The sequence below is a fragment of the Phragmites australis genome, chromosome 18 (genome assembly GCF_958298935.1).
Source record: "Phragmites australis chromosome 18, lpPhrAust1.1, whole genome shotgun sequence".
Taxonomy (NCBI): Eukaryota; Viridiplantae; Streptophyta; class Magnoliopsida; order Poales; family Poaceae; genus Phragmites; species Phragmites australis.
In genome coordinates this window covers 2,850,481-2,876,073 of record NC_084938.1, presented here as the reverse complement: position 1 = coordinate 2,876,073, position 25,593 = coordinate 2,850,481, and the positions used below count along the sequence as shown (strand labels likewise).

General features: G+C 40.8%; 2 protein-coding genes and 2 non-coding genes across 4 annotated transcripts; 1 reads left to right on the top strand and 3 right to left on the bottom strand.

Annotated features, from left to right (window-relative positions):
* Positions 1 to 499: 499 nt before the first annotated feature.
* LOC133899523 (probable polyamine transporter At1g31830) lies at positions 500 to 4,295 on the top strand. The gene is made up of 2 exons (XM_062340515.1): positions 500 to 755; positions 2,552 to 4,295. The coding sequence occupies exons 1-2, from the start codon at positions 753 to 755 to the stop codon at positions 4,025 to 4,027; spliced, it is 1,479 nt and encodes a 492-aa protein (XP_062196499.1). The 5' UTR covers positions 500 to 752; the 3' UTR covers positions 4,028 to 4,295.
* Positions 4,296 to 4,897: 602 nt separating this feature from the next.
* On the bottom strand, positions 4,898 to 7,334 carry LOC133899524 (small ribosomal subunit protein uS3x). Its single transcript, XM_062340516.1, has 5 exons — positions 7,172 to 7,334; positions 6,761 to 7,080; positions 5,637 to 5,691; positions 5,408 to 5,539; positions 4,898 to 5,287 (listed from the first exon to the last, which is right to left on the bottom strand). The coding sequence occupies exons 1-5, from the start codon at positions 7,199 to 7,201 to the stop codon at positions 5,138 to 5,140; spliced, it is 687 nt and encodes a 228-aa protein (XP_062196500.1). The 5' UTR covers positions 7,202 to 7,334; the 3' UTR covers positions 4,898 to 5,137.
* On the bottom strand, positions 5,918 to 6,076 carry LOC133899845 (small nucleolar RNA snoR143). The gene has a single exon (XR_009906452.1). It is a non-coding gene; the product is annotated as a small nucleolar RNA snoR143 (small nucleolar RNA).
* Positions 6,317 to 6,485, bottom strand: LOC133899846 (small nucleolar RNA snoR143). The gene has a single exon (XR_009906453.1). It is a non-coding gene; the product is annotated as a small nucleolar RNA snoR143 (small nucleolar RNA).
* Positions 7,335 to 25,593: the final 18,259 nt, after the last annotated feature.

Genomic DNA, 25,593 nt, shown 5'->3' with positions numbered 1-25,593 from the left:
ACAAATGCGCTAAGCTAGCAGGCACCCACGTGAATGTACAGACGTGAATATAGGGTATGATTGGTCCCTTATACGGGCTTTACTGGTGTGGACCTTATATATAGCTTAAGAAGGAAGAGTTTTAATAAAGTCATATTTATTAAAAAAAATATTTAGTTGGTTATATCTATCTAGTCGGATCGAGCTGAGTTTGTGTTTTGTTGATCAAATCTGAGATTGTACGAGCGGATATAAAAGTTAATATTGTGTTTGATTGCTCGTAGTAAGATAATTTTGTGATATTGATATGTGAATTTATCTGAATAAACAGATGTAGAAGTATGTATCTATCGTGCTAGGCTACGAGCGTATATTTGTATATATCAAACTAGACTAAAACAATATATACGAGTAATTAATCACATTTCTATGTGTAATTATACATATCTATCAGTGAACAACTAATCAGACCTATAATGTACGGATGTGAATATGAGAATTGCATGTGTCGGCGCGACTTGTATTAAAAACAGAGAGAGAGTCTGACGGCGCTGCCGAGTATTTTTGCGCTCAAGTCGTCTGCTCTTGCCATCAGGCAAGGCCTCCCTCTCGATTCTGACCTTCCTCCTCCTCCTCCGGCGGCATCGGTGACTTCGTCCGCGCCGCCCTCTCTCTCCGAGTTCTCGGCGTCAGGGGGGGAGGAGGCAGGACTTGCGCCCGGGCCGCCGGAGGGAGATCCAGTCCAAGCATGCGGATCGCCGCGCGGTAGATATATGGTGAGCACAAGCACTCGATCCTTCTCTCTGATTCAATTCGCGTCCTGCTTGTGTGGGGATGCCCAGTCCAGTCCAGTCCAGCCCAGCCCATGCTCCGTTCTTGGATTCCTTTCCTTTCCGGCGCCGTCTGCTAGGCTCGTGGACTCCTCACGATCCCTTGCTTATCTTCGTTCGGTCGAATTCGGGCTAATTCTTGGACTGCCAGTCCAGATCGCGGGTCCAATTGCTTGCCGCGCTGCTCCGGCGAGTCCAGGCCGGCCAAGCTCCGGTTCCCGTCGCGGCGTGGCCTCAGGCTGCTTCGCCTTAATCATCGCTGTTGCGCCCCGATCCCTGGCGTGTCTCCGCCACCGGCGAGGGCCCCTGGATCCGGGCCCGTACTGGCATCTCTCGCAACTTGTCCCTTCCTTCCCTCTGATGAACAGATGCAGCGCTTCTTGCTTCGTTGAGGCTTAGTTTGATGTTGCGTGCCGCTTCCGGATTGACCAAGTGAGTTTGTGACGAGAAGATGTTTTAGTTCTACGCTTCTACACCCATGTCACCCACCATGCGCCACCGGCAAAGTCTAAGTTTTGATCCAAAAAGATCCCAACTAATCCTTCGACTCCAAGTAACCTACTGTATTTCATAGCCTTTCAAGCTGGAAAGTCGTGGCAAGCTGGAGTCTTGGCTCTTTATGGCAAGCTCAATTATTGGCAGACTTAGTAAATTTTGTATCTTGTTTAAATTATGAAAAAGAAATCGCCATCCATTGCTATAGTTGGAGCTTCCTCATAGTTTTGTAGCTGTTTAATGACTCTCCCCATTTGCTAATGAGTTTTGTAGCGATGTGATGTGTGGTCTTACTTCACGTACTCATGGGATTCTAATAGTATGATGTGGCATCTTTTAAAGGTGCCATAGCATTTTAATTTGAGTTCTCCTGACAATATTCCCATAATTTGCTCACGAGGTTCTCTTTTATTTGCTGTCCTTTTCATGCTACTGTGCATCAGGAAGTTTGACATAGTACCTCGCTTTCAGTCCAGATATGGAACACATGCAGAATCACATCCAAATCCCTAGCTGTTTATTTAAACTTCAGGATAGCTAGAATTTGCTAGGATAATGCAATCGTGAGCTTGAATACGATAAGTGCAATGTAATCTTTTCTGACTAAGCATGCTGATTCAACAAGTTGGAATCTTCAAAGCAGGCCAAATCGTCCTGTTGACTTTATAGAAATCTTGATAGCTATGTTAGTTATCTGGGAGCAAAAATTTATGCAAGCAAGCCATGGTTACTATCACTGTTGGTTCTAATGAGTAAACATTCTTTTCCACATTGACCAAAATAGTACTCCCTCCAGGTATAAATGCATGATGCTTTGGACAAGAACGGCCTCCAATGCGTAGCTTTGACCACTATTTTCTACTAGGATATATTTATAAAATCTAATAAATTTGTGATATTATGAAAGTATTTTTGGGGACAAATCTACACATATGATTGCAATGTTTCCAAATCAAATATTTTGAAAGTTATTGTTGGTCAAAGTTGTAAAAGTTTGACCTAACCTTGTCCAAAACGTCATGTTTTATGACCAGAGGGAGTAATTTGTTTTGCAGGCGGTTGGGTTCTGACTAATAGCAGTGCCCCTTTGTTCGCTGTGAACATATAGTTCAGAACCTAGTATTTCTGAGCATTATCATTAATGAAGTGAAAATAGGAATTTTTCGTTATGTTCGTCATGTTCATGTCGAAACATGGAACAACCATGTGCTTGCATATATATTGATTATTTGGCTTTCCAACTGCAGAAATTGAGGAACACAGCAATAACACGAGCAAATCCAGCCTCTCTTCCAATGGGGGATCGTGTTGGTGCCAAGTACAACAGTGTCAGTGAGGGCGAAGAGCGTAAGGGAGGTCATGGCATCCCAAAAGTTTCCATGCTCCCCCTTGTCTTCCTCATATTCTATGAAGTTTCTGGGGGTCCCTTTGGGATTGAGGATAGTGTCAAGGCTGCTGGGCCACTGCTAGCAATTGTGGGTTTTCTTCTGTTTGCGCTCATATGGAGCATTCCAGAAGCTCTAATCACTGCTGAGATGGGCACTATGTTCCCAGAGAATGGTGGTTATGTTGTCTGGGTCTCTTCGGCTCTTGGTCCCTTTTGGGGTTTTCAGCAAGGCTGGGCCAAGTGGCTCAGCGGTGTCATTGATAATGCCCTGTATCCAGTCCTCTTTCTGGACTATGTCAAGTCCAGTGTTCCGGCTCTTGGGGGTGGGCTACCAAGGACCCTGGCGGTGCTTATCCTCACAGTCGCACTTACATACATGAATTACAGAGGGCTAACCATAGTTGGCTGGGTGGCAGTCTTTCTTGGGGTGTTCTCTCTCCTCCCATTCTTTGTGATGGGATTGATTGCTATTCCTCGGATTGAACCTTCAAGGTGGCTTCAAATGGACTTGGGGAGCGTGAATTGGGGTTTGTATCTGAATACACTGTTTTGGAACCTCAACTATTGGGATTCAATTAGTACATTGGCTGGAGAAGTCGAGAATCCAAAGAGAACCCTCCCGAGAGCGCTTTCTTATGCTCTAGTTCTAGTAGTGGGGGGATACCTCTACCCGCTGATCACTTGTACAGCAGCACTTCCAGTTGCTCGGGAGTACTGGTCAGATGGGTACTTTTCAGACATTGCAAGAATTCTTGGTGGCTTCTGGTTGCACTCATGGATTCAAGCAGCTGCTGCATTGTCCAACATGGGCAACTTTGTCACTGAAATGAGCAGTGATTCTTACCAGCTTCTCGGAATGGCTGAGCGTGGCATGCTTCCTGAATTTTTTGCCAAGAGGTCACGCTACGGGACCCCACTGATCGGCATCTTGTTCTCCGCCTTTGGTGTGATCCTGCTGTCCTGGATGAGCTTCCAAGAGATCATCGCAGCAGAGAACTATCTCTACTGCTTTGGGATGATTCTGGAATTCATCGCCTTCATCAAGCTAAGGGTGACCCATCCGAACGCCTCCCGGCCTTACAAGATCCCTCTGGGCACCATTGGCACTGTTCTGATGATTGCCCCTCCTACTCTCCTGATAGTGGTGGTGATGGCCCTGGCATCCTTCAAGGTGATGGCTGTCAGCATCCTGGCAATGGTCGTTGGGTTCGTGCTGCAGCCGTGCCTGATGTATGTGGAAAAGAAGCGGTGGCTGAGGTTCTCCATAAGCGCGGACCTGCCTGATTTGCCTGATTCGCGAGAAGCTGAAGATGACGCTGTCCCGCTTGTGTTCTGAATCGTTCGCATTTTGTTCTGGAGGTGTAATTCTCAGTTAGAGCAGCTTGAAATGGTAGGATCATGGGTTTCCGACTTGTTTCACCTCATCAGTTGCAGGGATCTTAGTCGGCCTTGTATAATGTTACATTACGTAGTCATCATGCTGTTGAATAACATGTTGACATCAGATATAAATGTAATCCCAGCTGTGGTGAATGGAGAGCTTATAATAGAAAGAACGCGGACTCTTGAACAGAAACAAATAATACTCTCTTTGTTTCTTGATCTGTAGTTAGCCACCGTGGTTACATGCTACTACTGTAGAAAGATTATTTGCTCTCAAACACAAAATTCTGGAGCAAACAGAGGCAGCAAATTGAAGTTTGCTTCGAACCTTCAGGAAGCAAACAATTGAAGGACTGGTTATCGAAGTTTCGCCAACAAATCTGGACTCATCAACATGAAGATTAAACCCATAAGCTGCTAGTTTAACTTTTCGTTAGGGGAAAAAGAAAAACTCATGGCTTCTGGTGCAGAGAATTTGACAACAATTCACCAAATGTGTGGATGCCCGAGTGATGCAGGGATGCGGCCACTAAAAATTTCTGCTGCTCAAATCCAGCAAACTCTGCAACTCCTGCAACTTGCCAGTATCTGGACTCTGGAGGGATTGGACCGGACAAAATTCAGCTCAAACCTGCAACAACAGCAATATTTCTACGGGCACATGGATTCAATCTGCTGACAACAATAAACACGAGGAACCACGGCCAACAAAATGGGCATTCGATCAAGGTCATTTGTTCTGAAACTTTCAGGGCAATAACAGACCCAATTGCGGCTTTCCCAAAAGACAGCTGATTCAGAACCAAAGTGCTACCCCAGACACTTGAGAACAAAGACAAGAGATCACTGAAAATAATAAACCACAAATTTGCATCCGGTACATATCAAGGTAGCTTGTCTCGGCAAAACTTAGTTTAAACAAAAATAACATAGCACCAGTACATAGCCTCTGTCCATAAAACTTAAGGTAACCAAGTGTCGCATTGCCCTTATCATAAGATAGAAACCTAGCTAGGTCTGATTAAACTGCCATTTCACAGACATTTCTCGCTCTACTGGGAGCTTAGACCTCAGGTGCCAAGACCGGAGGGCGCAGCTCATCCTCCTCCTTTGGGGCATGGATGGTGACGAGGTCCGGCAGCGGGGTGATCGGGCCAACCTTGCCCTTCGGGTCCCAGTCGAGCATGATCTTCACCTTGATGCCAAGAACACCCTGCAAATTAACAAGCCTGTTCAGACATACTTCATAACATGCAGACGATTTAAATAGAACAGTCAGAACTGCCTGACCAGATGATGAACAAACAGTACACCGGTTGTACAGTAAACAGACCTGTCTGAGAAGGACGTGCCTCACAGCTGCGTCAATGTACTCGTTCACTGGCTGGCCAGATGAGATCATGTAGCCATCCTTGAACTTCATGGACTTGGCTCTTTGGGCCCTGAGCTTTCCACTCACAATGACCTGAATGAACATGAATAAATCAGTTTAGATACCTTCGCCAAACAGTAGAAAAATAAATCGATGTACATGGAATCTCCAAGTATATAAGAACACTTACCTCACAACCCTTGGCACCACTCTCCATAACAAAGCGAAGGACACCATAGCAAGCCCTGCCATGTAAAAAAGCATGTTAGTATGCAAAATTAGACTAAATACAATATAAACCATGTCCAGAAACCTAGGCAACATTTGAAACATATGGATCACCAATGACATCCCATAAAACAAATGACGCTTAATCATAGCATTAAGATATCAATCAATAAACAACACAATAACACAAGCACAAAATGCAAAGAAATATCCAGTGGCTATGAATAACATCCTTGGCACAAAGAATATGAGATAGAATTAGCAGTCAAACAGAAAGATTGTTCATCTGTGGATCCATCTCTCAACGGTTGTCTGGTCGCCATTACTTCAAGAGCAGCATTTCCTCTGTGCACCAGTTTTAACACCCAGCAATCATAAGAAAGCAGGACATAAAGAATACAGGGGCATTTATGCAGAATTCCACATTTCACATGCACTGTTGACACCACCACACCATGATACACGCAACTGAGTTTGCAAACAAGGTAAGGCCAAACTATTGACAACATGATTTCACGTACAGCAAACACTGCTCACTGTCAGATATAGAATTATTCAAAAATACAGTCTAGTCCCAAAACCTCCCAGGGAAAATTCTACACTACTAGCATAAGGGTAAACAGGTGCCACCAATGGCACAAGAAATGTGAGATAGAATTAGTAGACAAACAACAATAGATCAGTCATTTATCTGTGGATCTGTCTCAACGGTTGTCTGGCCGCCACTGCTTCAAGGAGCAGCATTTAGTTTCAGCACCAGTATAATATCCCACCAACATGGCTAGGAGGCAGAACTTAACAATCACTGATGCAATAATTCCAACTTCCACACAAACATTGCAAGTCGCAAGTATAATACATACAGGCCAGTAAAATAGTTTCTTCCTATAACAAAGCATAAACACTGCTATTCAACGAGGTTTATCTACTCCAACCACCAAAATTATTCATTGGTTGTCTAGATCTCATCACCAGCACAATACTAACAACTAAGCTCTATATAGGGTCTACTTCAGAGCAGCATATATACAAACAACACAAGTCAGCGAAGCAAACATCTATCAGCGATCGACGATGTTGTTATACCTGCGGACGGCGAGGCCTCCGAGGAGCTTGTAGCGGAGCGACTCGGCCTGCGCGATGGCGCAGAGGCCGCGGTTGACGACCTTCTCGGCGTAGAGCTCGACGCCGTTCTCGGGGAAGTTGAACCGCTTCTGCACGACGGAGGTGAGCTCCCTAATCCTGCGGCCCTTCTCCCCGAGCACGTTCTGCGTGCGCGTGGCGCGGATGATTATCTCCGTGCGCATCGGCGTGACGCGCACCTCCACGCCGGAGTAGCCGTCCTCCGCCAGCTCCCGCGTCAGCATCTCGTTCAGCTCGGCGTAGAAGACGCCGTCGCTGACGAACTGCGCAGGCACGCTCGTTAGATCGATCGATCGACCGACGCCATCCACCGATTCAGGGGGGGTGGGAGGTTGCTGGGGTTAGGATCCGTACCTTCTTCTTCTTGCTGATCTGGGTCGCCATGGTTGAGGGTGCAGGAGGAGATGCTCGCTGCGGCGGCGGCGGCGAGCGGTGCGCGCAAGAGATAGGGTTTTGGGCGAGTGGGAGGAAAGGGGAGTGGCGGCGCGAGAGGCGGAGAGGAAGGGGGAGATGGATCTTATAGGTGGGGCGCCGTGGTAGGGTTTGGGGAAGCGAAGCGACGAGAGGCAGTGTGTGGGCTTTTAAGGCCCATTTTATAAGTGATTGGGTGTATGATAATATGGGCTTTTAGCGGGCTTGGGATGGAGAGTGGTTGTTGGGTTTTGTTCTTGAGCCATGGAGGCCCAAATGTCATGGAGAAAACAGATTTGGATAGTTATCCTGAGAAGATACAGGGATGCAACTGCTATATATATTATATTACAAATATGAGATATGGATATATTATGGGAATGTTATCGAATATATATGTTGGGAGTGATATCATAATTTATTTTTAGATAAAATATGAAAAAGAAGAAGGAGATTTTCACTAATTTTTCTCCTAATTTTTTCATTTATTTTTATTAGTAAAACGGGTTACATATTCGTAGCTGATAAAGTGGCTAAATTATTCAAATTTTATGAATGTTTATTAGATAGGAGGAGAGTAGAGGAAGAAGTGATGCGAGAATCAATTCGTGTTTTATACAGTAGAGACCAGTAAAGTGCCTCGTGCATTGCAACGGTTCTTAATTTGTACATCCATTGTTGGGCTTTTTTTTTTTCACAAAGAGGCGCCACGCCCTCAGAAACTGAGAGTGCCTCGGGGGCTACCGCCGGGCTCGAACCCGGGATCGGCAGCCTAGGGGCTGGCTTGAGGAACCAACTTGGCTCACCAGCCCCTTGTTGGGCTTATGTTATCATACATTACGCTGCTTGCAAATACTGTTCCACAAAAGATTGTACTGTTTAAAAAACTTGAGATACATGAATCCAAATAAATAATGACTGTAGGGAATGATGATGATAGAAAAATATTCACAAGTACACACGTGAATACATTTTTTCCTCCATAATTTACAACACTGCATGACTTCCATTACTTCAAATTTGTATGTTGCTCATATAAAGAAGAAAAAAAGGTATATGTTTGCTTTGGTCTTTTCTATAATCTCAATTTCTGATCTAAACGTTGGAGACCATGGTTGTATAACAATTTCAGCATCTGCTATGTTCTGGTGACTGAAGCAAAGAGGCCATCCTTGCAGTATCTGGCTTTTGGCATCATGAGGCAGGCACTGGATCCAATATCTTTAATGTCAAAACCATGTATGGTAATATCCGGAAATATGCTAGCAATTTTGAGTGGAGTGAGTAGGAGTGAAATCGGATAGGATACGGACGGATATAACCGATCTTATATTCTATCCTATATTTTTTCTCAGAGTTCAGAGTCAGACACGAATAGTATCAGATACAGATACGAACATGGATAGTCTCAGTCACACATACGGATCATACGAAACGAATACGTGATGTTGTCATATACGAACAATGTCAATTTTGAATATTGCCTCAGATATTGAGTAAAAACAACATCCATATATATGACATATGTTATGATGATTCAACCATTCCACCAGTCCAAAATCTAATTAACTCTGTGCTCCACATACCACAAATAGTCCAAGTAGCACATAGACATAGTTAGTGACTTAGTGCCGTCATGACACTTGAATACACGACAATGATATACTATATTAAATAGATTAACTAATAGATGATCTTACAAATCCATAGCAAATAGCCAATTAGCAGATGCCAAAAAATAGGACATTTCAATCGATAATTTCACCTGCATCATCCTCATTATGAACATTTGCATGGCTCTAAGGAGCTTGGAATTGGTGTAGCTTGGTATCGTACTGGCGAGCAACTTTCAAGTGGTTCCAAAACAATTGCATCGATTGCATTTCGTCCAAAGTTATTCCTCCGTCACACCATCTTCTCTCTTGTCTCTCTCTACATATCTAGTGTAGTGTTCTTAAATACTTAGAGCAGCCATCCTAATTGAAAAGACCAACATTGATTTTCACTCAAAATTTCACGAGTACATCTTAAACTAAATCAAATGAATATAAAGAAAACACAAGGTGGAGTTATTCAATGAAGAGACCACCCAGAAAGTGGTTGTGCTGCAGAGCAGTGAGCCAGCCTAACAAATTTATAGCTAGCATGCATTCAAGCATCTAAATTAAGAGGCATATCACTTATCAGCATATGCAAGCAAGCTCATCTGGGATTGCAATAGCATGTTGCTGCTCCACAAGCAGCAAATACGACTTTAACTAGGAGCATCCAAGCATCAGCTTGACAGAATATCAACCCAACTACCTAAGTAACCTATAAGTCTGAAATCTCTATCAAATATAATACTAGTTTATACATGTATTTTGTTTACCTCTTAATTGTACGGCCATAAACCCAATGAAGAAGACATAAGAAACACATAGATTGACACCATTGAATAAGTTTCACAATTCCCACCCAGTGCAAGACTTAGATATTTGAACCAAACAAAACTAGAGAGTGGAGGCAAAGATATCAACAAATCTCATCAGCCAAAGCAAACTAATAACAAAAATAAGGAAACTAAATAGATTGTTCTTACTCACCTTGGCCGGCCATCATGGCGAGGTTGATGCTACGGCCTAGGCGTGTGTCATAGCAAGACTGAGGCTACAGCCTGGGAGGGATTCACGGCGAGGTTGAGATTGGGATGACCAATGGCGAGGTCAAGGTGGCTCCATTCAGCAGTGGCCAGGGAGGATTGAGGATGAGGACTGAAGAGATCTATGCTCCTGGCGGTGAGAATCCAGGGGAGGCGGTGGTGATGAGCGGGATGACAACATGAGAATAGAGACGGTTGATGGATTGGGGATTTGGTGGCTGGTGGGTACTAGGTAGGGTTGCGCTCATTTGTTTGGCGTGGTGGACTAGTGGTGGGTTTGCTGAATGGCGACTTGAGTTGGGCTGGGCACTCGATGACTTGGGCCAGGCTTTGGACACCTCTTCGGATATTCGTTGCATATATCCGATAATTTTATCGAATATCCGATATCTGATAGATACCAGGCTCCCCATATCCGGATCAGATATCCGAGTCAGGTATCCGAGATCCAATTGACATCTAAAACGGTTTAGACGCTCGGGCACATGGGAAATTCGGCCCGTTTTCACCCCTAGGAGCGAGCAATGTCGCTGGATCAGCTGATGTGATAATAACACTTCAAGTATATAACTGCGCTAATGCAGGATTGATAGAGCACTCATCAACGTAGCATTCTGGGGTATGCGCATGATTACATGAAGCACCATGAGTATTGTTAGACCTTAGTGGCTCCAAAAATTCATCTGGAACTCCAAATATATAGTGTTCGATTTCCAAAGAAACAATATAAACTAAAGCTTTTCTATGAAGTTGATTGTCATCACAGGTAGCAAGATTTCAGACTCCACCATAACTATATACCAATTATATTACTGTACAATAAACTAATTTCATTTTAATTTCTCCAAGTGATACATCATATTGTAAATTGTTAACATGTTTAGAAATTCAACTATGTATAGTCATAAAAATCTAACAGTTAAACTATAATGCTCTGTTTGAACTAAAAAAACACTAAAAAATGAGTTATAAGCACAACATACTTTTGATGACAGACAATGGCACCTCTTGAGTTTAATCTTGCCCTATAGGGATCAGAAATGTTCCAAGTTAAGGGTAAGACTTTTCCTGTCAACCCATCGAGTCATGGATAAGTTTCATTCTCTTATTCGACTGGATCAAAATGAACCATTAACTATACTGAAAAAGGAACGAAAGTGCAGATCTAAAAACAATCCATACATTATTTGCCAATTGATTGTAGAATAGGTGATGTTTGGCCTCATTTTCATTGATATTTAGTGATAATAGGCAAGCTTGTTTGTTGGTGATCGAACAAATGAGGAAAAAAAAGAGATATACTAAAAATTAATAACTAACACACGGCAGTTGACAATTAGATGCAAAATTCAGTTATTTCACCATTAAAGATAGAGATAATCTTATCCATTATGATTTTTGTTAAATAGCCAATTTCATTTGGTCATTTATAACTGCTGTACATAACTATCTGAGCAGTTGATAATCAAGTTCACAGGTTAATTCACTATCTTACACAGTACCACCTGATACAATAAAGCTAAAATGAAGGTATAGTCTTTGAACCACAAAGTTCAACGAAATAGCAGATGGGAAATGCAAATAGGTTATGTCTAGCTATCAAATAGCAGGGCATTTGTGGCAGCATCTATCAAATATGTTGTTTTTTTATAAAGGAAACCAATTTCGGTCGTTCAACACATACAACTCATATTCATCATTACATCATTTTAAAATAAAGATTATAAATCATGAATCACATAACCTATAATTATACGGTCATCCATTCTTAACGAAGATTTACATTGCCACCACCTCCAAACTGTGATAAGCCTTCATAATATCTTCACTTTCTGATTCCTTTTGCAGTAGTCTCCAGAAACGCAACCAAAAGGTACATTTAAAAATTTCCTACGTCAAAGTCATAGTAGTTTTTTTTTATTAAAGATAATATTATTTCGACATAGCTATATGGATAAAAAACAATGAGAGAAGGTAGGATTTCCTTTGTAGTAATTGCTCTCAAATCATAGTTCTACCCACTTTCTTGAAAAAAAAAGATGAAAGGAATCATGTTGCAGATATTTCTAATTTTCTGCTATGTTTATTTTGTTTTACTCTCTTCGGTCATAAATACTTGTCACTTTTGACTTTTTATGATCTTCGATATGCAACTTTGATCATGTTTTCTATTAAAACATAGTTATAATATCTAATAAAAATATTTTTTAAGATAAATCTACGCGTGCGATTGTTTATGTTTCTAAACTAAATTTTTGGAAACTATTGACGATCAAAGTTTTTAAAATTTAACCGAATATTGATCAAAGTTATGACCGGAGGGAGTATCACATGAGCATTAGGTTCCAAGTTTCATAACGCAAAAATATACTTTTATGCAATCAGATTGAACAGCATATATAGTATGTCTGGCTAGTGAATTTCAGCAATGATCAGTCATGGTGCAAACGCACAGTTATAAGAGACACATTTACAACACTCAGCTACCCATATTAGATACTATAAAAGCAGCGCGCCTTACCGGCCAGTCGCAGCGTCCGCGTCGGCCAGAATGTTACTGGTCGCCCGATGCGCATCGTGGGGCTCGTCTTGCGCGCGGCGCGTTCCGCGGCGCACGCCTGTGCGCCGGGCCTGCGTGTCGGCGGCTGTGTGCGCGCGGGCTCGCCTTGCGCGCGGCGCGCTCCGCAGCGCACGCCTGCGCTGGACCTGCGTGTCGGTGCCTGCTTGGTCGCGACGTTTCCAGAGGTTGTTCGCTCCTGCGCCTCGCGCGTAACGCCGCCCCTCGCCACGCGCCGGTCGGCTGTGTCTGGTCCACCGGTTACTTTTTGGTCAAGAGGTCCTGGCAGCCGTTGTGGTGTGTTGCGCCGTGGCTTCGGTATGCGTGTCCTCCGGTGGCCATCTGCCCGGCCTGGATGCCGGCCGATAGAGTCCAGGCTCCTCCTCCTTGCTCCTTTCTCCTCCCCTTTTCGTTGCCTTGCTGAGCTTACTTTTCTGTGATTGCGGTCTTCCTTGTTTTGGTCAGTGCCTGTTCTTGCGTTTCGGATCTGTTGCGATGGTGATTTTTGCCTTGCTCTGCTCGGTGCCGTGGTGACATCGCGTTGCTTGCTTTTGTTGGCGCTTTTCTTTCTGCTGGGTTTCTTCGCCGGTTGTTTTCAGTATTGCTAGATCCACGCGCTCTGGCCTGAGTCACTCTGCCGGTTGCTTTGAGTATTGCTAGATCCATGGCCCTTTCCCTTCCAGGCTTCGGATTTGTTTTCCGTTTAGGTTTGTGCTTTTGTATGGCGATGTGGTCGGCAGATGGCGTGCTTCGTTGTTTTACACCCCCCCTCCTTCGCCTCTACGCAACACTTCCCGACACTTCCTTTTGTTGATTTGCAGTACCTATTGATTGTGTTTTGTTTGTTCGCGTGGTAAAGGCCATAAGCAGCGACCTGGAGCTTTTCCCCTTTCGCTTTCTCCCATGCCATTTGGTGGTTGCGCTCTTGGACGAATTTATTTTGTTTATTTTCACGCTATTTTAGCCATCGCTTTCCATTCCACCCGGAGCTTTTCCCCCTTTTGCTTTCACCCGTGCCATTTTTTCCACCCTTTGCCGCTTTTTGCCTGCACGTGTTCTTTCGATTGCGGATTTCCTCTTCACCCCTTCCCTCCTTTGTCTAAGTGCACGCTTGTTTCTTTCTCATTGTGATCCCATTCGTATGCTCTAATGTTGCTTCTTTGTTATTGTTTGTCGGTTCTATGTGAAGCTTTAATTTCCCACGGCTTCACGTTGTTTCTGTGTGCAAGATTGGAGGAGCGAGAGAGGTAAAGAAGAAGAGAATAAAAGGAGATGGAAAAAATGCCGCTAACCAATGAAACACATTTTTGATCCAAATCTTTTTGCTCCTGTCTATATTTGCGTGTCTATTGCAGCCAAGGAGTTTCGAGCGTGACACTACCTCAGTCTGGTGTTGCTCGTGGCTTCTGGTTTGCTTGCTCCCTTTTTTTTTATGTTCCTATCATGTTTGATGCTTCAGATCTTTTTTTGAAGAATGCTTGTACTTCTATTTCTTGCAGTTCTTTCCCTTATTTGGAGCGGAGGTAGATTGTTGCAAGATTCAGGTGTCTTTCCTGGTAAGTTGTAGGTCCCTCCCCCCCCCCCTCCTTTTTTGTTGCTCTTATGTTAATTGACTCGTGCTTATCTTATATAAAAAAAATTCCTTGTGTTTCAATTTATGGACAGCATTGTCACCAGCTTTTTTTTGTTCCTGCTGTCCCACCTTAGTCTGATTCACAGCAAGAGCGCTTTTTATATCATTGATGCAGTGATTTGTACTTATTAAACTGATGGGTGGCCTCTCTTGCATATAGGTTTTTCATCTCTTTCAGGTCATTCAGCTGTTTCACTCGCACCGAGCTCATCACTGAATCGAAAGCATTGCTTTTGGTAAGATATAACCCCCTCTCTCATGTTGCTTCTAGGTCATATGTTTGTGCGTATATTATGTGAGGACCAGATTTATTGTACGAGAATTTTTAATCTTCCTATTATGCTGTGCCGCAATTATCTTATGATCTGTTTTTTTACAGTTCCTATTAAAATAAAAAGGATGGGTTTAACAGAATATTGCTTATAATCAATTACTTTACGCATAGAGTTATTAGTTAGATTTATATTATGCTTGTTACATTATGCCATTATGCAGAATGCAGCAACTGATATATTATCCTCTTATTTTTTTATTTTTTAATTTCTTTCAGCTCCTTTTCCCTCCTTTTTCCATATTTTCTCCTTCCCTATTTTTACTTCATATTCTGTTCTTTTCCCTTACATGATGGGGCGCTGTCTTTGGCAAGATATAACCCCCTCTGTCCTTCTATTGCTTCCATGTAATATATTCGTGTGTTTATTATCTGGATACGAAATTGATGTTTAATTTATGTGTAACATTGCTGGCTGTATATTTTTTTAGGGAAAAAAACAAGGAAAAAAAAACATGCATCATGACATCATGCATTGTATAGCAACCACCGCATTAGTTCCGGACATTATACTGTGCCATATTTTAAATCTTCCTATTATGTTGTGCCGTGATTGCCTCATGATATCTTTTTTACATCTTTTTTTGGAAAAAAAAAGGAAAACAAAATATTATTAATAGAATGTGCTTCCCTTTTGTTATTTTCCTCGAATGATTCATACATGCCCTTTTTTTCATTGCTGCTGTCCCACCATAATCTGATTCACAGCGTATTATTAATAGAATGTGCTTCCCTTTTGTTATTTTCCTCGAATGATTCATACATGCCCTTTTTTTCATTGTTGCTGTCCCACCATAATCTGATCCACAGCGAGAGCGCTTTTTGATATCACTGATACACTGATTTGTGCTTATTAAACTGATGGGTGCTCTCTCTTGGATATAGGTTTTTCATCTCTTTCAGGTGATTCAACTGTTTCGCTCGCACCGAGCTGATCACCAAATCGAAAGCATTGGCTTTGGTAAGATATAACCCCCTCTCTCATGTTGTTTCTACATCATATGTTTGTGCGTATATTACACTGATACACTGATTTGTGCTTATTAAACTGATGCGCGCTCTCTCTTGTATATAGGTTTTTCATCTCTTTCAGGTGATTCAACTGTTTCGCTCGCACCGAGCTCATCACCAAATCGAAAGCATTGCTTTTGGTAAGATATAACCCCCTCTCTCATGTTGTTTCTACATCATATGTTTGTGCGTATATTATGTGGGGACGAGATTTGTGTTTAGTTTATGTGTGACATTGTTGGCTGTATTTTAAAAAAAAAAGGAAAAAGAAAAAAAAACATATCCCCCCTGCATCATGGCACTATGCATTATATAGCAGCCATCACATTAGACCTGGATATTATACTGTGCCAGAATTTTTAGTCTACCTATTATGCTGTGCCGCAGTTCTTTTATGCCCTGTATTTTTACAGCTCCTATTAAAATAAAAAGGATGGATTTAACAGAATGTACCTCGTTTTTCGTTATTTTCCTCGAATGATTCATACATGCTTATAATATACAGGCTTTTTTTTATTTGCCACCTTAACACCTTATGTGTGTCGTTATGAAACATCTTATTTGTCGACTCTATTGCACTATCCATATAAGCATGGTATAGTATCTGACATGCTGCTCCCACCCACCACATTATCACCTATTTTTATTGCTCCTTCGTGTTGAATACAGTATTGTGTATTAAACTGGCAGGGTTTCTCCCTTTGTGTTGTTTGATCCGGAAGAAATTGGTGCCGAACCAAATTTGCTATTTGCGGTAAGATATGTTCCCCTGCTGTCCTTGATTAATTCATTGTTACCCATATTATGAGGTCATTTTACTTTCAATTGCTTTACACATAGAATTATTAGCTGGATTTATATTGTGCCTGTTACATTATGCCATTATGCAGAATGCAGCAACTGATATATTAGCCTCTTATTTTTTGTATTTTTTAATTTCCTTCGCCCTCTTTTCCCTCCTTTTTCCATATTTTCTCCTTTCCTATTTTTACTTCATTTTCTGTTCTTTTCCCTTACATGATGGGGCGCTGCCTTTGGCAAGATATAACCCCTTCTGTCCTTCTATTGCTTCTACGTAATATGTTCGTGCGTGCATTATCTGGGGGCCAAATTGATATTTGATTTATGTGTGATATTGCCGGCTGGTCTCTTTTTTACATCTTTTTTTAAGGGAAAAACCGAAAACAAAATGCTATTAATAGAATGTGCTTCCTTTTTGTTATTTTCCTCGAATGATTCATACATGCCTATAATATATAGATGTTTTTTCAGTTTGCCACCTTATGCGCACCGTTATGAAACGTATTATTTCTTGACTTTATTACGGGAATTGTTTATGCATGGTATAGTATGTAAAACGCTTCTCTCACGTATTGCACCATGTTGTATTTTTATAGGCCCTTCATGTTGAATGCGACGTTGTGTGTTAAACTGATAGGCATTCTTCATTACCATACAGGTTTTTTTTTTTAAAAAAAACAGAAAAATAACCTTGCATCATAGCACCATGCATTGTATAGCAACTGGCACATTAATTCCAGTCATTATGCTGTACTATATTTTTAACCTTCCTGTTATGTTGTACCACCATTCCCTTGTGGTCTCTTTTGTTTTACGTTTTTTTTATAAAAAAAGAGAAACAAAACGGTGTTAATAGAATGTGCCTGCCCTTTGTTATTTTCCTCAAATGATTCATACATGCCTATAACATGCAGATATTTTTTCAGTCTGTCACCTTATACGTGCCATTACAGGTTTTTACAAATTGAAGCCCTTTGTGTTGTTTCATTCGAAGGAATTGGTACCAAACCAGATTTGCTATTTACGGTAAGATATATTCTCCTTTCTCTCCTTGCTTAATTTATTGTTGCCTGTATTATGAGAGCAACAAAGTTGTTATTATTCTCTTCTCCTACACATAAAGTTATTAATTATATTTATATTATGCTTGTTACAATATGCCATTATGCAGAGTGTAGTAACTGATATATTATCCTTTTGCCTTTTTTATTTTTTTTATTTTCCCCCTCCCCCCCCCTCTTCTTGCTTTCCCGCCCTTTTTCCCCCTATTTTTGTTTCATATTCTGTTATTTTTGCTTGCATGGTGAAAAAAAATAAGCAGCATAACCAGTAGTGACCATATGTTTGTCATTAGGGCCTCCTACATCTCCCTTTTGCAAGCTGCCGCGGCTAGATGTCACTTGCCATACGTTTCACTCCTCTGTGAAATTATGGACGATGGAACCACCCTTTGTGGAGTAGAGATTGAGTTGCCTCTGTTGAGCTTCCAGAATACCCCGCGGCAGCTCTTTTTCTGGTCACCTTGTGAGGCAGAGTGCATGGCTGCTTATGAACAAGCTGCACTACAGGCTATTATCTGCCTTCAAAGCATATATGGTTTTGTTGTGATTGATTACACTTTTGGAAGCTTAGTTCTATGTAAAAAAAAATGCCCATGTTTTCCCCGCTAGCCCGTATGTCCACCGTGTATGCATGTGCACATTAGGACATTTTATTTCTTAGATCTTGCTAATTCCTATAGTCCCCCGCCCCCCTCCTCTTTTTTTCATGTAAGGAGCTTCCATGGCTAATTTTGTTTATTCAGTTACTCCTTTGAATTGACAGTTTTCTTGATTCATTTCCATAATTGTCTGTATCTTTTCTTTTCTCAACCTTGCACTGTTAATTAATAAGTATATATCAGTATTGCTATGTGCTATTCCCTCCCCCCCCCCTGCCTCAACCCACCAAGAACAAAACAAAACGAGAGAGACACACAGAGAGAGATTTCTCCCTGTATGATTATCCTAAATAACTTGCTGTTGCCTCTTTTTTTGTTGTTTGTTTTGCTGTCTCATTGATGCTATGTAGACGCATCTTTTACGCATTTGGTAGCTAATGGAGCCACGCTCATCCCAACCGAGTGATGCCAGTGATCCTCTCCCATGTGCGTCCATCAACCTTTACCTTTGGTTTTGCATCTATTTATTCTACATTTGATATGTGTCCATTCCAATCTCACCAAGTAGACACCGTTCTATACCTTTCTGCTTCTTCTCCTTGCCCTGCTCTCTACACCTACTATTTTCATATCGCCCAGCGTCTTCATCTACTCACCACACATGCTCTAGAAGTGGAACTCGCAGAAGACAAAGTATGTTTCTTTCCTGACTGTTCCTAAATTTAAAACGCACAGTCCTACAGGACTAAACATCCCTGTTCATTATTTGATAAATAGGAATCCCTGGAGAAGGCGCTGCATATCACTGCCCTTTAACTCTTAGCCCAGCTGAGTGTCGTCGTAAACGGCGCAGATTACTAGATCAGCAAAGACTAAGACTATCAGGTGATTGATACCAACTTATGGCATTGATAATAGGTGCTTCTTACCATTGATAATAATCTTTGCCTGCCCTGTCTAAGCCACGTTTTCCTCCATGCTTTTCTAGGAGCGTTAGATAGTAACAGTTCATCTATAGAATTTGGTCGTTTCAGCCAGGATTATATCGACGCGTTGAAAGGTATGCGTGCTTACATACTACACTAGAATCTCCCATAGTATCGCTACATATTCTAATTCGTTACTGCTCCTCCCTTTTTGCGATTCTTTCGCCTATTCTGTTCCTCTCTCTCCACCTAATGCAAATAAATAATTAGCCACATACAATTATAGTGTTCTTATAACTTAACTAACTATTTTTTCCCCCTCTTCCTTCGTGGCTATGGCAAAACCTGTTCCCTATCACAACACACGAAATATTCTAATTCAAACATATCGCTATATAGCTTCTTATCCTCATCGCTCCTACTTTGGGTCACCCGACTATGAGTGCAGATATTGTCATGCTATATTTTGGTTTGGAGAAAGGGTTAAATCTGATTCATCCATTAGAAATAATAGAATTATTTACAATTCTTGCTGTAAAGGAGGCAAGATTTCCATACCACCCTTTACAACCCGACCTGAACCCCTCAATACCTTGGCTAAATTCAATAGCGACGCTCATTCCAAGAAATTTATAAAACATATCCGTCAATATAATTGTTTATTCGCCTTTACATCAATGGGAGCAAAGATAGACCGATCTATGAATGATGGACGAGGCCCCCCCCCCCCCGTTTTCAAAATCAATGGCCAGGTTCACCACCGCATTGGGTCCTTGCTTCCAGACAATGGAATGCCTCCTAAGTTCATTCAGCTATACATATACGATACTGCTAATGAAATTAAAAACAGGCTGCACGCTTTAGATCCAAACGAAATACCCACAAATCTTTTGGATACAAGAATAATTAAAGATTTAACAGAGATGCTGGATAACCACAACCCATTTGCAAGAAAATTTAGGCTTGCAAGAGATAGACTGAAAGATCATGGCAATGAAGAATTCATCATTAGAATCATAGGCGCGAGGGAAGGTGATCCAGTGCAATACAATTTACCCACGACTGATCAACTTGCCATGCTTGTTGTTGGCGACTTCACATTAGACACATTCAAACGAGACATAGTGATAGAGACACATGCTGGCCAACTTCACCAAATATCTGTGTTACACCCCGCATTCATGGCACTTCAATATCCTCTTCTATTTCCATATGGTGAGCGTGGTTTCCAAGTTGGAATACCCTATAATGATACAGACACAACTCATAATAGAGGCCGTACTAAAATGACAATGCAGGACTACTATCGCTATATGTTACACTATAAAAAAGATCAGTCAAATCCCTATCTATGTTACGGGCCTTTATCAAGCCAGGCGAAGATTGATGCTCGCGCTTGCATAGACGAAATAAGGTTGTGGTTCATCCTTCAAAATCAAACTAAGCTTAGAATAGAGAATTTACAAGGTATAGCAGACGCTGTCAGCCGCGGTTGTATAGATGGCAATGAAATCGGCAAAACAGTCTTACCGGCTTCACACACGGGCGGTAGACGATACATGATCCAAAATTACCATGACAGTATAGCGATATGCAGAGTATATGGTCCACCAGACTTCTTTACGACATTTACATGTGATCCCAAGTGGCCAGAAATTACTGAAGCTGTAAGTATCGAGCCAGGACAGAAAGCAACAGATAGAGCTGATATTGTCGTACGAGTATACAACATGAAACTTGAGGAGCTTTTACAGGACATTAAAACCGGTGTAGCCTTTGGGCCCATTGTTGCAAGTATGTCCTTCTATTCAAAATATCTTTTAGCCTCAAGTTTTCCCATAACAAATTAGTTTGCACCGGTGCTAACATTGATTTTCGTTGTTTTATTGTCCCCTTGCCTTCCTGCACACTACATCAGTCCTCCATACCGTCGAGTTCCAAAAGCGTGGCCTCCCTCATGCACACATTATTCTATGGATTTCCCAAGACACCTCTCAACCAACATCTACATTCATTGACTCATTCATAAGTGCAGAAATTCCTGACCCCAAAATTGATCCTCTAGGATATGCATTAGTCGCTGAGCACATGACACATGGCCCATGTGGTAAAAATTACCGTGATAGCCCCTGCATGAAAAATGGCAAATGTTCCAAAGGGTATCCTAAAGCCTTGCAATCTGAAACTACAGTTGAGTCCAATGGCTTCGCAGCGTACAAAAGATCCATCAATGACAGATACATTCGAAAAGGAAACGCAAAACTAAACAATCAATGGATAGTTCCGTATAATATGTATTTGCTGAAAAAATTCCAGGCCCATATAAATGTAGAATGGTGCAACAAAGGCGTCTTTATCAAGTATCTATTCAAATACATAACAAAAGGTCCAGACTGTGGCAAAGTCTATATCGAGAGAATAAAAAATGGTCATGATGCACCATACGATAATGAAACTCAAACTATAAATGAAGTTAAAGAATATTTAGATTGCCGCTATATCTGTGAACAAGACGCATGTTGGCGCATATTCGGATTTGATATCCATAGACATTTCCCAGCAGTGGAACGACTCCCTGTCCATTTACCACATGAGAATAACATAACATATAACACTGATGCTAACTTATCTGTAATAACTTCGCAAGAATTCCTGCGCAAGACAATGTTAACTGAATGGTTCATCGCTAACCAAATATACCCTCAAGGAAGAAACCTAACATATTGCGAATTCCCTTCAAAGTGGCGATGGGATGAGACTCTACGAAAATGGCAGCCTAGACAAATAGGATCAAAAATAGGCCGTTTATACTATGTGCATCCATCTGTTGGCGAACGTTATTACCTCAGAATGCTACTAATGATAGTTAAAGGTGCACAAAGTTATGATGATGTCAAAACATATAACACTATTACATATCCAACATTTAAAGACGCATGCAACTCTCGTGGCCTACTTGGTAATGATCAAGAATGGTTCAATGCTTTCGACGAAGCAGCAGCTTGGGCTACTTCCACACAACTAAGACAACTATTTGTAACAATGTTGCTTTTTTGTGAGGTGAATGACGAGTATACTTTCTTCGAAAAAGTTTGGCGAACACTAGCTGATGATATCCAATATAGATTTAGACAGGCCATCAACAATCAGAACTACCAAATGCCTGATCCTGATTTACGCAACTATTTGCTAGATGACCTTTCAACCATATTTGCAAAAAATGGAGGTAGAATTAGAGACTACAATTTGCCACAAAGATCAGGAAACTTTGAGGCAACATGCGCCAATCGATTTATAGACGAAGAGTTATCGTACAACACCGAACAACTAATTATCGAATCAGATCACTTGGTTTCAAATCTTAACGATGAGCAACACCATGCCTTCGAACGCATAACCAATGCAGTTCTTAACAATACTCCTGGCTTCTTTTTTGTTTCCGGTTATGGAGGTACTGGTAAAACCTACTTATGGAACGCTATAGTCACACACCTACGAGCACGAAAGAAAATTGTCCTTACTGTTGCTTCCTCTGGAGTTGCATCATTGTTATTGCCAGGTGGAAGAACAGCACATTCTCGATTTAAAATTCCTTGCGACATAAACGAGGCCACTATTTGTGATATCAAACGAGGAACCATGCTCGCTGATCTTATTGAGGCAACTTCATTAATAATTTGGGATGAAGCCCTTATGACACATAGAATGGCATTTGAAACCCTTGATAGAACACTTCGTGATTTATTGTCGTTCCAATCACCGGCAATGGGACATATTCCCTTTGGTGGCAAGAATGTTGTTTTAGGAGGCGATTTTAGGCAAATTCTACCAGTTATTGAGGGTGGTTCCAGAGCTCAAATTGTAAATGCGACAATAATAAACTCACCTCTTTGGAATAATATATCTATCTTAACATTAAAGAAAAATATGAGGCTCCTTTCTCCAGGTTTAAATTCACTAGCCCAGCAAGAAATCGCTAATTTCAGCAAATGGGTGCTAGATCTAGGTGAAGGTAAACTAGAAGCAACTGCACATGAAGGTGAATTAGAACCCACGTGGATAAAAATACCTCATGACCTACTGCTCTTCACCAGTGATGACAAAATTGCTTGTTTAGTTGATGCTATATACCCAGATTTAAAAATAAATTTTTCTGATATATCATACCTTCGTGCAAGAGCCATACTAACTCCAACAAACGACTTGGCTGATGAAATAAATACATATATAGTATCTCTTATTCCTGTGAATCAAAAAGAGTATCTTAGTTGTGACAAAATATCAAAAGCGCAAAGTGTCCATCATTCATACGACTTGCTATATCCAATTGAATTTTTAAATTCGTTAAATGGAAATAATTTCCCCCCTCATAGACTGCATCTTAAAAAAGGAGTTCCTATAATGCTACTTCGTAATTTAAACCAATCTGGTGGCTTATGCAATGGAACGCGCTTGATAGTTACAGCTATGGGCGATATGATTATCGAAGCACAAATAATCATAGGCACTCATACATCCCAAATCGTTTATATTCCCCGCATTTGTTTAACACTAAAGAACTCCAAATTACCTTTCATACTTGAACGCCGTCAATTTCCTGTAAAGATATGCTATGCTATGACCATTAATAAAAGCCAAGGGCAGACGCTAGATAAAGTAGGTGTGTATTTAAAGAAACCAGTTTTCAGCCATGGTCAGTTATATGTCGCAGTATCCCGTGTTACCTCAAAAAGTGGCCTCAAATTATTAATACAAGATGACAACAAAAATTGTGCTGATACAACACGCAACATAGTTTATAAGGAAGTCCTGCAATGTATCGTACCTCCATGTACCTTATCATAGAATTAACATACATTCTCCATAGGAAAACAGAAGAAATAGAAAAACCAGGAGCAAAAAGAGAGAGAGAGAGAGAGAGACATTACTATCATTCCCATGATACACATCGAAAGAAAAAACCTGTCACGACATGGGAATTCCCTACGTTTATCGTTTACTCCTACGTATTGCAACATCACACACTAAGTATCAATATTACTTTTCCCGTTACAATATTCAGATACCCTATATATGCCTGAACAGTTATTTCTAAAACACAAGGTACAGTTGACCAATTATTTATACAATGATGTTTTCCATCAGTGCCAATTATTTATATCTACTTCATACAGCTGGTTTACATTCATAAACCAATGCAGTACCCCTGGTGTTATCTAATATTTCCAATTGATCTAGAATCTACAGGTTTCCAATATGGCATTTGATTTGCTACCCACACTACACCCAAAATCCAAACACTGGGTTATTTGTGTGCGTGTTTCACGCAAATGGGAGTACCGTGGTGGCACAGATAATGGGCCAATAGCGCACATGGATCTTGTCCTTGCAGATGAAAAGGTATTAAATCGCTTCTCCATGCATCTTGCGCACTATTCTGTCCTACATTTTACTATATCTTCCACTCAAAGTTTCGGTCCATTTTCACACAGTCTAAAATACATGCTTCACCACACAAAACACTGCTCTTCAGCTTAAAAAGACTTATATTGCTTTGCAAATGTACACCTTATTCTTTCACGTATGAAGATGTTAAATCTACTCAATTTTCACACATACTACAAAACACTTGCTTACTTTTTCACTAATCTTCAGTTCCAGAAACACAAAAGCAAATCACATATACTCAAACACGCAGATTTCAGGTAAATACTAAAATTACTTCCACACAAAAACATACCATAGATGCTAAAATATCCAGGTTCAAAACAAATACTAAAATTACTTCGCACATCCACACCTTATCCTTGCACATCCAAATATACAAACACACTTATTTACGTCTTTTGCACGATAGACCATCGTACATCCTAGCATCCCTTCCATCCATATAACTCTTATCGAACTTACACACATAGCTCTAAAATACTTGCTTAATAACGCAAACTACTAGCCGCCAGTTCGAAAAAAACACAGCCACATATCACATAGTCTAAAATATCCACCTCTGAAATAAATATCGATATTACTTTGCAAACATGCACCTTGTTCTTGCACATACAGATACAATAACATGCTTCTTTATATATTTCACACACTGTGTCCTCATGCATCTTAGCATATTAGCCATTCATATAATTCTTATCACATTTCCACACTTAACTCTAAGATACTTGATTCATACTGCAAATCACTAAACTTAACCTTCAAAAACACAGAGCCACATCCCATGTATCGAAATAACAAACTTTCAAATAAATAGTAAACTTACTTTGCAGATATACATCTTCTTTTTCCACAAATAGATATCCTAACATACTACTTTACATCTCTTACACACTATGCTATCATGTATCTTATATATTTTTCACCCATATGATTCTCACCGAATTTGCATACATACCCCTAAAATAGTTGCCTAATGCTCTAAAACACTTACCTTCAGAACACAAATACATATCACATATATTAACACGCTAACTTTGAAGTAACTACTATATCACATAGTCTAAAATATCCACCTCTGAAATAAATATCGATATTACTTTGCAAACATGCACCTTATTCTTGCACATACAGATACAATAACATGCTTCTTTATATATTTCACACGCTGTGTTCTCATGCATCTTAACATATTAGCCATTCATATAATTCTTATCAGATTTACACATTTAGCCCTAAGATACTTGCTTCATACTGCAAATCACTAAACTTAACCTTGAAAAACACAGAGACACATCCCATGTATCGAAATAACAGATTTCCAAATAAATAGTAAACTTATTTTGCAGATATACATCTT

What these genes read in the sequence shown, in the direction of transcription:
- LOC133899524 (XM_062340516.1), bottom strand. Translation starts at nt 7,201, where the DNA reads ATGGCGACCCAGATCAGCAAGAAGAAGAAG. An exon ending in GGAGGCCTCGCCGTCCGCAG is followed by an intron (nt 5,692 to 6,760) that starts GTATAACAACAT and finishes TTTACATGGCAG; the next exon opens with GGCTTGCTATGGTGTCCTTC. An exon ending in GGCACGTCCTTCTCAGACAG is followed by an intron (nt 5,288 to 5,407) that starts GTCTGTTTACTG and finishes GTTAATTTGCAG; the next exon opens with GGTGTTCTTGGCATCAAGGT.